This window comes from Hypanus sabinus, chromosome 12 (genome assembly GCF_030144855.1).
Source record: "Hypanus sabinus isolate sHypSab1 chromosome 12, sHypSab1.hap1, whole genome shotgun sequence".
Classification (NCBI taxonomy): domain Eukaryota; kingdom Metazoa; phylum Chordata; class Chondrichthyes; order Myliobatiformes; family Dasyatidae; genus Hypanus; species Hypanus sabinus.
This window is the reverse complement of record NC_082717.1, coordinates 23,059,023-23,074,237: the sequence shown is the minus strand read 5'-3', so window position 1 is coordinate 23,074,237 and position 15,215 is coordinate 23,059,023. Positions and strand designations below refer to the sequence as shown.

Below are 15,215 nucleotides of genomic sequence, written 5' to 3'. Positions count from 1 at the left end.
CAAGGGGACAGATAGAGAGAAATGAGTTCCTCTCAACATATTCCAGAGCAATATTAATCTTTTGGATAGGCCAAAATAAACAAAGGATCCTGGGACTTGGACATCCACTCCTAGTAAGGAAAGAGAAACTAGTTCAATAGCTCTTTGAAAGAGCTAGTACTAGTTTAATAAGTGAAATGGCTTCCCACTGAATTGTTCAATGGTAATATTTGATATCAGAGAATGTATACAATATACAACCTGAAATTCCCACTCTCTACAGATATTCACAAAACAGAAGAAAACTCCAAAGAATGAATCATAAAAAAATGCAAGAACCCCAAAGCTCCCCCACACATATGCAGCAGCAAAACCATCAACACTCCCCCTATTCCTTTCAGCAAAGAGCATCAGCCCCACCATCCACCATGCAAGCACAGCAAAGCCCCCAAAGAGACCATAATCCAGAGTCCAACAAAAATGAGTGCCAATCCCAATATTTACACTAAAATCTGTGAATGCTGGAGCAGCTGAAATTTACAGTAAGAAATACCACTTCAAAGCAGCAGCACCTCAATGTAATTCTTCAAGAGAAACACAAGACATTGACTGAGACACAAACCCAATGTAAAGGGTAAAACTTACATGTAGGTCCCTGGAAAGGGAAACATTACTCATATCGATAGGCCGAGGACTGTAACCATATGCGGAATCTATAGAAACCTGAGCAAGAAGCACAAACACATTTGTGAAGGTAAGTACAAAAAACAAACACACACACACATGCACCTCATGCATCGGGTGCGGGAAAAGCAAATTACTGGGCAAACCAGACTGTAATTTGATATACGTATGCATTTGTTTCTACACCATCTTTTCTAACAGTCCTTTGCCACATCACACAAGCAATGCCTGCATGTTTATCCAGGGTTTTTTTGAATAAAGCATTCCAACTTCAGAATTCTTTAACGGCATTTTCTTTTAATCTTTGCCTATTAATCCCCTAAAAGTGTCATTCTTTTGTCAGAATAGATAACCTGGGGTACAAGGCAGTAAAAGCAACAATTACTGCTGAATCTGCAGCAGCTTCTGCCAGCAAGCAGCCAATCAGAAAGTAGCTAATCATGAGAGTCTTGGTAGATGAGAGGATATCCAGCTCATGGGTAACGACTACAGAGGAATTTGACGACAATGGTACTGACTAGTGGAAATTGAGAGGAGGGCAAACTGTGCTGCTGATGAGGTAAATGTCAGTTTGTGATGGTTCTGGTGAGGTGGGAAAGGGCACTCAGACTATGTCTGTAATGGGGAAGAGAGCAGACTGTGTCTGATGGGGAGAGGGCAGATTGTGCCTTTGATGGGTGGGGGTGAGTCAAGCAGTGTCTGTGATGGGAAACTGTCTGAGATTGGGAGATCAGATTGTGCATGTGATGGGGGTTGGCTAAATTTGATGAGGGGGAAGGGCAGACTGTCTTTGACGGGGAGGGAGGGCAGATTGTGTCTTTGATGGGGATGGGGCAGACTGTGCTGTTCATGGGGGGGTGAGTTGCAGTCTGCACTGTTAAGGGTAGAAAATGATGATGCAGGCAAACTTTACTGGTAATGGGTAGAGGTTGAGATGGTGGTGGCATTAGGGAGAATGCAGACTGTTGATGTCAGATAGGCTTTTCAAGAAATCAGTATTCAGGTTTTGTTTTTTAACTCACAATTTTTGAAAAAAAGTTTGAGCAGAAATTGAAAGCTCATCATAAAATCCAATTAATTGAAATTTAAAGTTCCAAGTGATTCAATGAATGAAGAATTCTAAGTCCTTAGGGATAACAGAATAGTGAGGTTATTGTTCCGTGGAAACATACCTGACTTGATTGAGATATCCGTCGTGTTCTATGATGTAATGCCATGGACTCTCCTTCACGAGTTCGTTCAATTGTCCAACTCCAGGCAACCATTGTCTTCAGGGACTCCTTGATTGGCCAACGATACACTTCTTTGTCCTGAAATTCATTAGAAAAGTATGTAATACCTAAGGAAAATATCTGTAGAAGTATCAAAGTAATTTTTATGCATTTCTAGGAATAGATTGTGATGGGTATTTGCTTCCCGGGCCCCTTAGCCTTTTGCAAAGCTCGCTTTCGATATACACTAGCTGCCTCTTGTAAGATCACAAACAGCTGCACATAAACTTTCAACTAATATTGTTCTGTTTAGTTTCTGCCTGTAAAAAGGAATCAATCTTCAGTTCTTAAGAAGTAAATGGAAAGCAGTAAACAATTTGACATTTGGCCTTTGTGCTTTGCATTTTAGAAATGATTTGTAATTTGGAAACACTTAAGATAGAAATCCTGTGTGAGTTTTAAATGTGTTTTAAGAGTGTTGTTTGGATATAACTGTGCATCACTGAAAATAAAGAACTGTGTTTAAAATTACTTTGTTAGCTGGAAGTATCTCCTCCTTGGCAGGGAGTGGGAGCCCACCACTCGAATAGTGGCAGCTAAACTCACCGGAGAGAATAATCAGGGAAGTAACCTAGTGAAGATTGGGTAGATACAGTATAATCTCCCTTTAGTGTGAGGACTCATGGCTATTTATATCCAATTGGGTTCAAGCCATCTGGGTTTAGAACTTCACAGTCAGCAAACGCAATACCATCACAAGATGGCAACACTGTTAAGTAAAAGACAAAATCACCAAACATATCTTAAAGAAGGACTTTAAAGTAATAATCCACAAGCATATTTCACCACAGCTGGTTGCATTCTATTTTGAAGTTCAAAGTTCAAAGTAAATTTATTATCAAAGTAAATATATTTCACAATATGCAACCCCCAGATTCATTTTCTTGCAGACATACTCTATAAATCCAATAACCATAACAGTATCAATGAAAACTGTACCAACAGAGTGGACAACCAGCAAGCAAAAGGTAACAAAACATACAAATACACGAAGAAAGAAATAATAATAATAATAATAATAATAATAATAATAATAATAATAATAATAATAATAATAATAATAATAATAATAATAATAATAATAATAATAAGCAATAAATATCGATAACATGAGATGAAGAGACCTTGAAAGTGAATCCATAGGTTGTGGAGATATTTTAGTGATGGGCAAGTGAAGTTGAGTGAAGTTATCCTCTCTGGTTCAGAAGCCTGGTGGTTGAGGGGTAATAACTGTTCCTGAATCTGGTGGTGTGAGTCCTGAGTCTCCTGTACCTTCTTCTTGATGGCAGCAGCAAGAAGAAAGCATGACCTGGGTGGTGGAGGTCACTGATAATGGATGTTGCTTTCCTACAACTGCATTTCAAGTAGATGTGCTCTATGGAGGGGAGGGCTTTACCCATGATGGACTAGGCCATATCCACTACCTTTTGCAGGAATTCGCAGTCAAGGGCATTGGTATTCCTTACCAGGCTGGGATGCAGCCAATCAATATACCCTTCACCACACACCTACAGAAGTTTATCAAAGTTTTGGGTGTTATGTCGAATCTTTGCAAACTCCTGAGGAAGTAGAGGCGCTGCTATGCTTTCCTCACAACTGCACTTTCACAGTGGGCCCAGGACAAGTCCTCTGAAATAATAGCACTGGGGAATTTAAAATTGCTGAGCCCCTTTACCTCTGATCCCCCAGGAGGACTGGCTCAGGGACCTCCAGTTTCCTCCTACTGAAGTCAAAAATCAGCTCCTTGTTCTTGCAGACATTGAGTAAAAGGTTAATAAAATTAAAATAACTGGATCTCGGCAATGATGTAAATATTTATAGCCCCATGACTTTAAAGGGAGCGCCAAAGGCAGACATTGAATGAGATTAGAGATCATGCAATTAAATATGCCCAGTGGGTTTAGAGGCAGCACGGTAGGAATGAATTCACAACAGCAGACACAGATCCAAACAATCTGCTGGAGGAACACAGTGAGTAAAGCAGGCCTTGGAGGGTAAGGAATTTAATATTTTTTATTGCAGATACAGTGCAGAATAGGCCTTTCCAGCCAATCGAGCCATGCTGCCCAGCAGCCCCCAGCAATGTCAATTTCACCCGAACTCAATCACGGAACAATTTACAATTAACAGTTAACCTACCCGGTGCACCTTTGGATTGTGGGAGATATCTGGATTATCCGGGAAAAACCCATGCATCCCGCAGGAATTCAACTCTGAACTCCCACCACCCCACCAGCCTTCGTGTCCAGCACATAATTTTCTGTAAAGTCTGTCATCTCCAACGGGATCCCACCACCAAGCACATTGTTCCCTCCAAACACCCCCCCCCCCACCACTTTCTGCTTTCCGCAGGGATCACTCCCGATGTAACTCCCTTGTCCATTCGTCCCTCCCCACTGAACTCCCTCTTGGCACTTAACCTTGCAAGCAGAACAAATGCCACATTTCCTCCCTCACTACCATTCAGTGCGCCAAACAGTCCTTCCAGGTGAGGCGACACTTCACCCGTGAGTCTGCTGGGTCATCTACTATATCTGGTGCTCCTATTGTGGCCTCCAGTATATCGGTGAGACTCAACACAGATTGGGAGACTGCTTCGCCAAGTGCCTACACTCCATCTGCCAGAAAAAGCAGGATCTCCTGGAAGCCACCCATTTCATTTCTACTTCCTATTCCCATTCTGACAAGTCAGTCTAATTCCTCCTCTACTGCTGCGAAGAGGCTATGCACGGGTCGGAGGAGCCGCACCTTATATTCTGTCTGGGTAGCCTCCAACCCGATGGCCTGAACATCAATTTCTCGAACTTCTGGTAATTGCATCCCACATCTTCACCATTCCCATTCCTGTTTTCCTTTCACACCTTAACTCCTACCTGCCCATCACCTCCCCCCTCCCTTTCTTCCATGGTCTTCTACCCTCTCCTATCAGATTCCCACTTCTCCAACCCTTTATTTCTTTCACCAATCAACTTCCCAGCTTGTTAATTCAGCCCTCCTCCTCTCCCAGATTCACCTATCACTTACCACCTTGTACTTCTTCCTCCCCTCTCCCCACCCTCTTGACCAAACCTCATCTTTTTGTCCAGTCCCGATGAAGAGTCTTGGCCTGAAATGTCAGCTGTTTACTCTTTTCCATTGATGTTGCCTGGCCTGCAGCATTTTGTGTGTGTTGCCTAAAAGTAGCCTAATCAATTTCATGGCATACGTCAAAAAGCACAGTACTGCAGAAATCTAACATTAAAACAGAATATATGACACACTCAGTAGTTGTGGAGTTAGTGGTTCAGATAACTGAATTTTTATTCGAATTGATTCATTTTGAATAAAAGTCATTGATCTGAAATGTGAAATCTGAGCATTTCCACTATTTTCTGTTTCTATTCCATAGCATATTTGCTTTGAAACAAAGAGAAACATCTGCAAGCTCATTTGAGGTATTAAATCATGACTCACTCTGCAGAGTTATAGAAAAGATCGTTTGCTATTGTTACCTAACTGACAGCGGTAACTCTCAGCAGGAGGTGAGCATCAGCTCAGTAATAAAGTTTCCCACTCACCTTTTCAGACAGAAGCTTGAATGGCTTTAGCAAAGGATGAGCCTTGGTGACCTCATTGTTTACTTCACCATACACCCATCCATTTGTAAACTGAAAGAAAGAAAAGCATCTGCCACAGTCTGGATTAAATGAAGACAGAGGCGACAAGGGTCTAATGTAGGCAGGTGGGAGTAGTGAACATAGGTCTCACAATCAATATGGACAGATTCAGCTGAAAGGCCTGTATTTATGCTCTGTAACTATATCCTTAACATTCCATCATTGCATTGATAACCAATTGTGAAAGAGCATTGATCTTTGTGACTATGTGGAACCTACTGCTCTCAACCACCCGACACAATGGTAAGAAACTTGTTCACTGACTAAGAGTCCACGTGGTACATCCTTTTCTCCTCAAGTGTAACCGACTAGCACTAGCAACAGCTTAGGAGTAAACTAAATGCCTACTCTCTGAACAAGAAATAGGCCGTGGCTTGGGAGAGAGACATCAAAGTTGAGACAAAACTTAACCCAAAACTGTGTGTCTTCCTACTTGCCTGTGAAAAATAACCTCCATGGGTGAAAATCTCCCATGGTGCAGAGCAGACTCAATGGGACAAATGGCCTACTTCTGCTCCTATATCGTATGGTCTTATGGACATAGAATAACCTGCAGTTTAATGGGAACAAAATGAATTTCACCATTGTTGTGAACCTATGTAATATTTGTATTTTGTGGCTGAGAGCTGTAGCTTTCACATGCATAATGGTGGTGAGATACAGGTTCTGTCCAACGTCCACTAACTTGGTGATTGCAGCTGAACTGTAAGAGGGATATGATGAACAGTTACCAAATGGATTGGCGAATAGACCCAACGATAAAAAGTGATTTTGACGCATGGGCTGAACTAGGCTGCGATCTGCAGCAAGTAAAACCAAGTGGAGAATATTCATTAAATGAATTGCCTTACCTTGTCCATTGTCCATTTGTCGTGACTGTGTTCTGCATATTTATTGATGAAGTAATCCAACTTTTCTGGAAGCGTTACACTGACAGTGAAATTGAACAAACAAGACTGGTTATTTCTGGAACCAGAAATGTGAAAAATATTTTAAATTTATTTTATCAATCCAGTTTTCCACCTGGAATAGAATTATTATTATAATGTCCTCCCATTCCTTTACTTCAATGGGATGCTGTACAAAACATCTAATCATGGACTCAACTGTTCAGGTCATGTGACTTCCTTTCCATTGGGAAGTCAAGGAGCAACATGAGTTGCTTATGCTATGCAGATGAGGCACGGTTGGGAATAAAGAGGTAGCTCAGAAGAAAAACAGAACAGATTCTAAGCATTTATTAAATTCTGTGATTCTGTGATACTCTTGTCAAATTTGTTGAAGGGCAAAAGCTGGAACACCAATGTTGGTCTCACAATCTGCTAACCCATCCATGGTTCCTCAGTAATTATCATTTGCAGAACATCTACTGTTTAGTGTGTTCCCTCGATGTATGTGTATGAATTAACTAAACGAACCCATGAAACACAGCACCAACCAAGGCAGCCTACTGAGATGCAAGGTGATATCTGCTTCATCTGTTTAATGCATCCTCTATCCATTGGAACTATCTCCTTCGGGGTGAGCTTATGCTTCACATAGCTAGTGCAGCGTGCAGCCTATACAATAATTTAAAATTTTGATCCAAATTACAGAATTACACAATCACTGCGGTACTAGAGATCATTCAGCCCATCAATCCAATCCAGTCCATCTTGTTCCCCTGCCCTTTCCTTCAGATTTCCAAAGTATCTTCCCTTGCAAGCCATCCAATTACCTGCTGAAAGGCCTGATTCCTTCAGTTTCTACCACATTTCATGGCCAGGTAGTTTTGGACCATAATCATTCGACATAAAAGAAAGCCTTTTGCACAAGCCCCAGATCATTTCCCCGTCATTTTTAATGTGTCCCCAGTTGAACCATGCAAATAATTTCACCATTTTATCTTATCAGAAACCTTCATGATCTTGTACATGATTGACTCACCTCTTAAAAGAGGGAGGTTGCACTGAAGTTGAGGTTAAGCAAATGAATGTAAAGTACTAGATGGGATAACCTTGGTAAAAGATGAAAGAAATCGTTTGAAGTGTTTCCTCTGTCACTCCCTCTTGCTTCCTCTCCCTTTCTCTGGAAGGTGAATTGAGCTATCACTGAGAACTTAAAGGCATCTGTCTGCCCAGGTAATGCTGCTCCTGTTCAGAATGGTACGAGCGACCTTAAATTAGCTTTAAGAAAGCTTGAGTGCTCAAACATAACACAATCGAACCTTGATGTATCTACAGGCTGGGGATTGAAGTTTCCTTCGCTATCCACCGACGACTGCTTCTCCATCATTGCCACGTAGTTGGATTCCATGTAGTCTGGAGGCAGGGCCCCAGCAACAGCACTCAAGCAAGGCAAAGCCAGCTTAAATAACTCCGGTTCGTATCTCTGCAGTGAGACACAAGGGAACACCAAACCTTCCATTTGATCTCGTCTTGAAAATAACACATGGCTGCCTACCGTTCCACCCACGCACTTTCATTTGGTCAGCTTCAGAAATAAAATAATTGGTTGTGTTCACAGGGCATTTATAATCAAATTAATAATCTTTGTTCTCCTTAAGTGGAACAGTTGCATAATGTTTTCTTAAAGAAATCACATTTTACACAAATATCTCAGTTAGGCTTACTATACAAAATGTCCTGTGTGTAAAATGTCTTTAGGATTATGCCTGATCCTAAACTTTCAGAATGGCCCTTCTATTTTTACTAATGTTGCCCAAAAGCAATAGTTGCTCCTCGTGAATATTCTATAACATGTCCCGGGTCAGCTTCAAATGCAGGACAGTTTGGTTCACTGTTATGGGATGGTCTAAAGGAAGTGAGGGAGTTTATTTTTTCAACTCAGCTTCCTTTGGAGAGGGGGAGGGGAAGAGAGGAGTGGTCCTCATGGCTTTGCTGCGCTACTGCTGTTCAGAACGTAGCTGGTTATTGCCACCATCCTTTACCCCCCTCCCACCCTCCCCAGTACATACGAGACAGTTTGTGCCGGGGAGGGAAGCAGCTGTAATTGGCCCTGCGAGGCTTGTTTGCCCCATTGGCAGTTGTTATAAATTTATCACCTGGCCAGCCAATCTGATCCAGTCTGGCTCTTTTTACATGTCACCTTCAAAGTCTTGACATTAGGAATTAATTTTGTCGATTATAGACCGGTAAACACGCATCAATGTTTATCTTAAAACCAATCACAGAGCTGTTCCAAAATAAGCTACCAGTTCTATTTTTTGCAGATTTATGTTCAGAAAATGTAAAAATATTACCCTCCCACTCATTCTAACACACTTATAATTAATCTGCACACTGCTGGTGAGTCACAAAAAGAGAAAACTCAATGGCATATGGCTCGAAGGACTGGCATTTGGCATCAGTAATGTCTATCGATTCTTTATTCCATGTTTGCGGCAGTGATGAGGAGGCAGAGAGTCTGCAGAAGGACTTAGACAGATGGACAGAGTGGGCAAAGAATGGCAGATGGAACGTCGTGCAGGGAAGTGCACAGCCATGCACCTTCACAGAAGGAATAAATGCATAAGGCTATTTTCTGAACAGGGAGAAAATTCAGAAATCAGAGGTGCAAAGGGACTTGGGAGTCCTTATGCAGGATTCCCTAAAGGTCAACTTGCAGGTTGGGTCAGTGGTAAGGAAGGCAAATACAATGTTTTGAGAGGTCAAGAATATAAGGGCAAGGCTGTGATGCTGAGGCTTTTAAGGCATTTGTCAGACTGCACCTGGAGGAAGTTGTGCTGGCATTGGGGAAGGTTCAGAGTAAATTCATAAAAATGATTCCAGGAATGAAACAGATAATGTATAAGGAGTATTTGATGGCTCTGTGCCTGTACTCACAGGAGTTCAGCAGAATGAAGGGGGATCTCATTGAAACCTGTTAAATATTGAAAGGGCTAGATAGAGTGGATATGGAGAGGATGTTTCCTATATGGGGCAAGTCCAGGACCAGAAGGTCTAGTCTCAGAACAGAGGGATGTTCATTTAGAACAGAGATGAGGAGGAATTTCTTCAGCCAGTGAGTGGTGAACCTGTGGAATTCATTGCCACAGATGGCTGTGGAGGTCAAGTCATTGAGTATATTTAAAGCAGAGGTTGGTAAGTTCTTGATTAGTCAGGATGTCAACGGTTATGGGGAAAAGGCATGAGAATGGGGTTGAGAGGGTTAATAAATCAGCCATGATCAAATGGTGGAGCAAACTGGAATCAGAATCAAAATTGGAATCAGGTTTAATATCACTGGCATTTGTCATGAAATTTGGTGCTTTGTGGCAGCAGTACAATGTAATACATAATAATAAAACCTATAAATGACTATAAATTAAATAAATAAGCAGTGCAAAAAAAAAGAAAGAAAAAAAATGCTGAGGCAGTGCTTATGGGTTCATGGTCCATTCAGAAATCTGATGGCAGAGCTGTTCTGGAAACATTGAGTCTCTGCCTTCAGGATCCTGTCCCTCTTCTTTGATGGAGAAATGAGAAGAGGGCATGTCCTGGATGACAGGGGTCCTTAATGATGGGTGCTGACTTTTTGAGGCATCACTTTTGGATGGTGTCCTGGATGCTGGGAAGGCAAGTGGCCATGATGGAATTAGCCTCAATGTGCTGAATGGCCAAATTCTGCTCCTGAACCTGATGGCTTTCTTGTGAATGAGCATCTTCCAACCAAAGTCAATGTGTAGGCAATTAAATACTTGTCCATTCAACTCTTCCCTTCCACCATCTAGGAAACCAAGCAGTCTGAAGCAGTGATTCACTAGCAGTTCTTCCATTCTGATGCAGTACATTCATGTTCACTGTTTAGTCTCTTGTATGTACATTGGAAAACCAAATACAGACTGGGTAGTCACATTGTGGAGCACTGTGTTCAGTCCACAGGAATAAATCTGAGCTTTCCTTTGTCTGCCACTTTAATTCCCCAACCAACTCCCACTCTAACCCAAAGAGGGCAAAGACAAGCTTGAGGAACAACACCTCGGCACATTGTAGCCTTCTTGACTCGTATTGAATCCCACATCTTCAAAGAGCTTCATTTTTCTGTCTGTTGGAGGTGCCTAGCGATGATATTGGCTCAGATTTTACTTTGTATTTCTGGGATCGGAAGGCATACCCCAAATTTGAAATGATTCATTTTCAAAAGTCAAATGGGGGGGGGGGGGAACATGTTCAGTAGATGGCAGAGTGTTTCAGTGTTAACGAACAGAGGAACTTTGCTGTTTAAGTCCAAAGTTCCCTGAAAGAAGACAGGGTAGTGAAAAGGCATGCTTGCCTTTGTAGGGTGAGGCAAAGGATATAAAAATTGGGACAAAGTGTTACAACTTTACAACTTTGCAAAATACTGGGTAAATTGCACTTGGCATATCGTGCAGTGTACTGGATGCCACACTATTGGAAATATGTTGTCACGCTGGAGAGAATGCAGAGGAAATTCAACAGGGTTTTAGTTTTGGTAAGTAGTTGAATAGGCTGCTTTTGTTTTCTCTGGAGGCTGAGGGGTGTCCTGAGAGAGGTATTTAAAGTTATTAGCGGCATAGACTGTGCATGTATACTCAATGGCCACTTTATTAAGTACACAGGTTTGCCTGCTTTTTAATGCAAATATATCTAGTCAGCCAATCGTATGGCAGCAACTCAAGGGGAGGTCAAGATAGGCATGGTCAAGAGGTTCAGTTGTTGTTTAGAGACAACATCAGAATGGGGAAGAAATGCTATCTAAGTGACTTTGACTATGGGATGATTGTTGATGCCATTCTGTGTGGTTTGAGTATCACAGAAACTGCTGATCTCCTGGGATTTTCATGCACAGCTGTCCCTGGAGTTTGCAGTAATGGCAAAATTGAAGACATCCAGTGGGTGGCAGTTCTGTTGATTAAAACGCCTTGTTAGTGAGAGAGGTCACAGGAAAATGGCCAGACTAGTTCAGCTGACAGGAAGGGGGCAGTAACTCAAATAAACATGCATCACAACAGTGGTGTGCTGAAGAGCATCTCTGAATCCACAATAGCCTTTAAGGGGGGATGGGCTATATCAGCAGAGGTCCACAAACATACACTCAGTGGCCACTTTATTAGGTACAGGAGATACCTGAGTGTAGTAAAAATCCTTTTCTCATAGGAGGGGTATTCAATATGCAACAAAAGCTTAGGGTGAAATTCTGAGGATTTGGATTATTGCAGCTTTAATACAGCATGCTTTTATTTGATGCTCTGTATCTATGCATGTTAATGTGATATACAGTTGTAAATCAGTTGTAAATCAGTTGTAAATCAGGAGAAGATGATTTCCCTCAGTTTATTTACTTATTGAGATACATCGTGGTACAGGCCCTTCGATCCATGAAGCCCAATAATTCCCCGATTTAACCCTAGCCTGCAGAAGGACTTGAACAGATTGGGACAATTTACAATGACCAATTAACTGCCCAACTGGTAGGTCTTTGGTCTGTGGGAGCAAACTGGAGCACCCATAGGAAACCCGTCACTGGGAGAACATACAAACTCCTTACAGACAGCAGTAGGAATTGAAGCTGGGTCACTGGTACTGTAAAGTGTTGTGCAAACTACTGCGCTACTGTGTCACCCATCAGTGAATGAATATTTAAATAATAGGCAATTTACTTTTTCAAAAGGGTATAAATAAGGATTGCATTCACAGACAGTAAAAGCCTTTCCACTATTTTCACCTGAAAGATATAGGCTACAATTATTAGAAAGTAAAATGATAAAGATGACTGAAGATTATTTTCAGCACTGTTGATACGGTTTGAATGAGGTTTGATATTAAAGCTAGCATAGGAAACTGTTTAAAAGGAGACATTAGTGTGATGGTTGTTCAGTCAGAAGCCCCTTTCTGAGGTACCTTCTGGGAGAGGGCATCGAAAATTCCCCAGAATAACTTCCTCGACAAATGAAGTTCTTCCTCAGAAGCAGCGCCGAAGTTCCCCCAACCTCCAGGGAGACAGTAATACTTCCAGCACCGTTCATAATGATTGGTCAAAAGCTGAAAGAGAAGAGTTGCAGTTAGTTACAGAGCAAAGAACAGATTTCTTTATTTACATCACTTATTCTGTTTCTAACCCCTCCACACCCCATACAGTATCCCTGGAGAATAGTTTCAGATCTCATCGTAACATACTGAATTCACTAAAACAAACAAAATTCTCACGGAGCTAGACAAAATAGATGCAGACTAGATAGATCCTCTGGCTGGGACACCTAGAACTTGGGATAACAAAATTGGAATCAGAGAGAAGAAATGTACTTACCCAGAGGGTGTGGGAGCATAGTTGTGGAGTTTATTTGAGACAGAAGTCAATAGATTTTTATATTATTAAGTGAATGAACAATGTAGGTTAAACCAAGAAAGTGGTACTGAGGTAAAAGGTCAGCCATGATCCTGCTGAATGGTAGAACAGGAACTAGGGGCAAATGGTTGATATTTCCTACTTTTACACGAGAAAGCAGGCAACAGATCAGTGCCCAAATCTCTCTCAAGTGTAGCACAATGGGAGACCAGCAGGTGCAACTATATCACTTAAGAAGCACTTGGTTGGCTACATAGAGGGGCAGGACTTAGAGCTGGGGTTCCCAACCTGGGGTCCATGGACCTCTTAGTTAATAGTAGGGTCCACGGCATAAAATAGGTTGGGAACCCCTGACTTAAAGGCAGATGAGAAGAATGTAGGAAATTTAGACAGGCTAGATATCATAGACAGCATGGACTCAATGGGCTGAAGGGCCTGTATTGACTAAGTGCAAAAGTGCCGATGAGCCAGCATGGAGGTGAGCAAGATTTCTCAAACGTAGGCAGAAAAGACTGCAAGTGCTGTAATCTGGAGAAAAGGATCACTTCTTTTCACATTATAGGTCATTAAAGGTTAACTTGCAGGTTGAGTCGGTTAGGAAGGCAATTGCAATGTTTTGAGAGGTCTGGAATATAAGGGCAAGGATGTGATGCTGAAGCTTTTAAGGCATTTGTCAGACTACATCTGGAGTACTGCGGGCAGTTTTGGGCCCCTTATCTAAGAAAGGATGTGTTGGCATTGGAGTGGGTCTAGAGGAGGTTCATGAGAATGACTCCAGGAATGAAAGGGTTAACATACAATATGAGGAGCATTTGATGGCTCTGGGTCTGTAATTGCTGCAGTTCAGATGAATGAGAGGGGATCTCATTGAAACCTATCGAATATTGAAAGGCTTAGATAGAGTGAATGTGGAGAGGTGTTTACTATAGTAAATGAGTCTAGGACCAGAGGGCACAGAATAAAGGGACATCCATTTAGAACAGAGATGTGAAGGAATTTCATTAGCCAGAGAGTACTGAATCTATGAAATTCATTGCCACAGGTATCTGTGGAGGCCAAGTCATTTGGTAAATTTAAAATAGAGGTTGATAAGTTAGTCAGGGTGTCAAATGATACTTGGAGAATGTAGGAAAAAGGAGTAGAGGGAGACCATAGATCAGCCATGTGGAATGGTGGAGCGGACTTGATGGGCCAAGTGGCCCATTTCTGCTCCTGTGTCTATGGTCTTATCTTTTTCCTCTCATTTTGTTGTCTTTGGCATGTTTGTTGTTACAGGGTGCAGTCTTTCACTGATTGTATTTACTGTGAATGCCCACTAGAAAATGAATCTCAGGGTTGTATATGGTGACATGTATGTAGACTAGAACATAGAAAATAGAATAGTACAGCACATTACAGGCCCTTCAGCCCACAATGTTGTGCTGACCCTCAAACCCTGCCTCCCATATAACCCCCCACCTTAAATTCCTCCATATACCTGTCTGGTAGTCTCTTAAACTTCACTAGTGTATCTGCCTCCACCACTGGCTCAGGCAGTGCATTCCATGCACCAACCACTCTCTGAGTGAAAAACCTTCCTCTAATATCCCCCTTGAACTTCCCTCCCCTTACCTTAAAGCCCATGTCCTCTTGTACTGAGCAGTGGTGCCCTGGGGAAGAGTCGCTGGCTGTTCACTCTGTCTATTCCTCTTAATATCTTGTACACCTCTATCATGTCTCCTCTCATCCTCCTTTTCTCCAAACAGTAAAGCCCTAGCTCCCTTAATCTCTGATCATAATCCATACTCTCTAAACCAGGCAGCATCCTGGTAAATCTCCTCTGTACCCTTTCCAATGCTTCCACATCCTTCCTATAGTGACACTGTACTCCAAATGTGGCCTAACTAGAGTTTTATAGAGCTGCATCATTACATCGCGTCTCTTAAACTCTATCCCTCGACTTGTGAAAGCTAACACCCCATAAGCTTTCTTAACTACCCTATCTACTTGTGAGGCAACTTTCAGGGATCTGTGGACATGTACCCCCAGATCTCTCTGCTCCTCCACACTACCAAGTATCCTGCCATTTACTTTGTATTCTGCCTTGGAGTTTGTCCTTCCAAAGTGTACCACCTCACACTTCTCTGGGTTGAACTCCATCTGTCACTTCTCAGACCACTTCTGCATCCTATCAATGCCTCTCTGCAATCTTTGACAATCCTCTACACTATCTACAAAACCAACAACTTTTGTGTCATCTGCAAACGCCAACCCACCCTTCTATCCCCACATCCAGGTTGTTAATAAAAATCACAAAAAGTAGAGGTCCCAGAACAGATCCTTGTGGGACACCACTAGT

The 15,215-nt window shown here is 42.0% G+C and overlaps 1 protein-coding gene across 1 annotated transcript in view; it reads right to left on the bottom strand.

The window, feature by feature from the left end:
* Positions 1-15,215, bottom strand: part of ryr2a (ryanodine receptor 2a (cardiac)) — a 444,870-nt gene that overhangs the window by 178,829 nt on the left and 250,826 nt on the right. Inside the window, exons 43-48 of the mRNA XM_059985674.1 lie at positions 12,433-12,573; positions 7,797-7,960; positions 6,442-6,520; positions 5,492-5,581; positions 1,836-1,973; positions 625-702 (exon numbers count right to left, since the gene is read on the bottom strand). Of these exons, the coding sequence (XP_059841657.1) occupies positions 625-702; positions 1,836-1,973; positions 5,492-5,581; positions 6,442-6,520; positions 7,797-7,960; positions 12,433-12,573 (690 nt within the window). The remainder of the gene's footprint in view (positions 1-624; positions 703-1,835; positions 1,974-5,491; positions 5,582-6,441; positions 6,521-7,796; positions 7,961-12,432; positions 12,574-15,215) is intronic.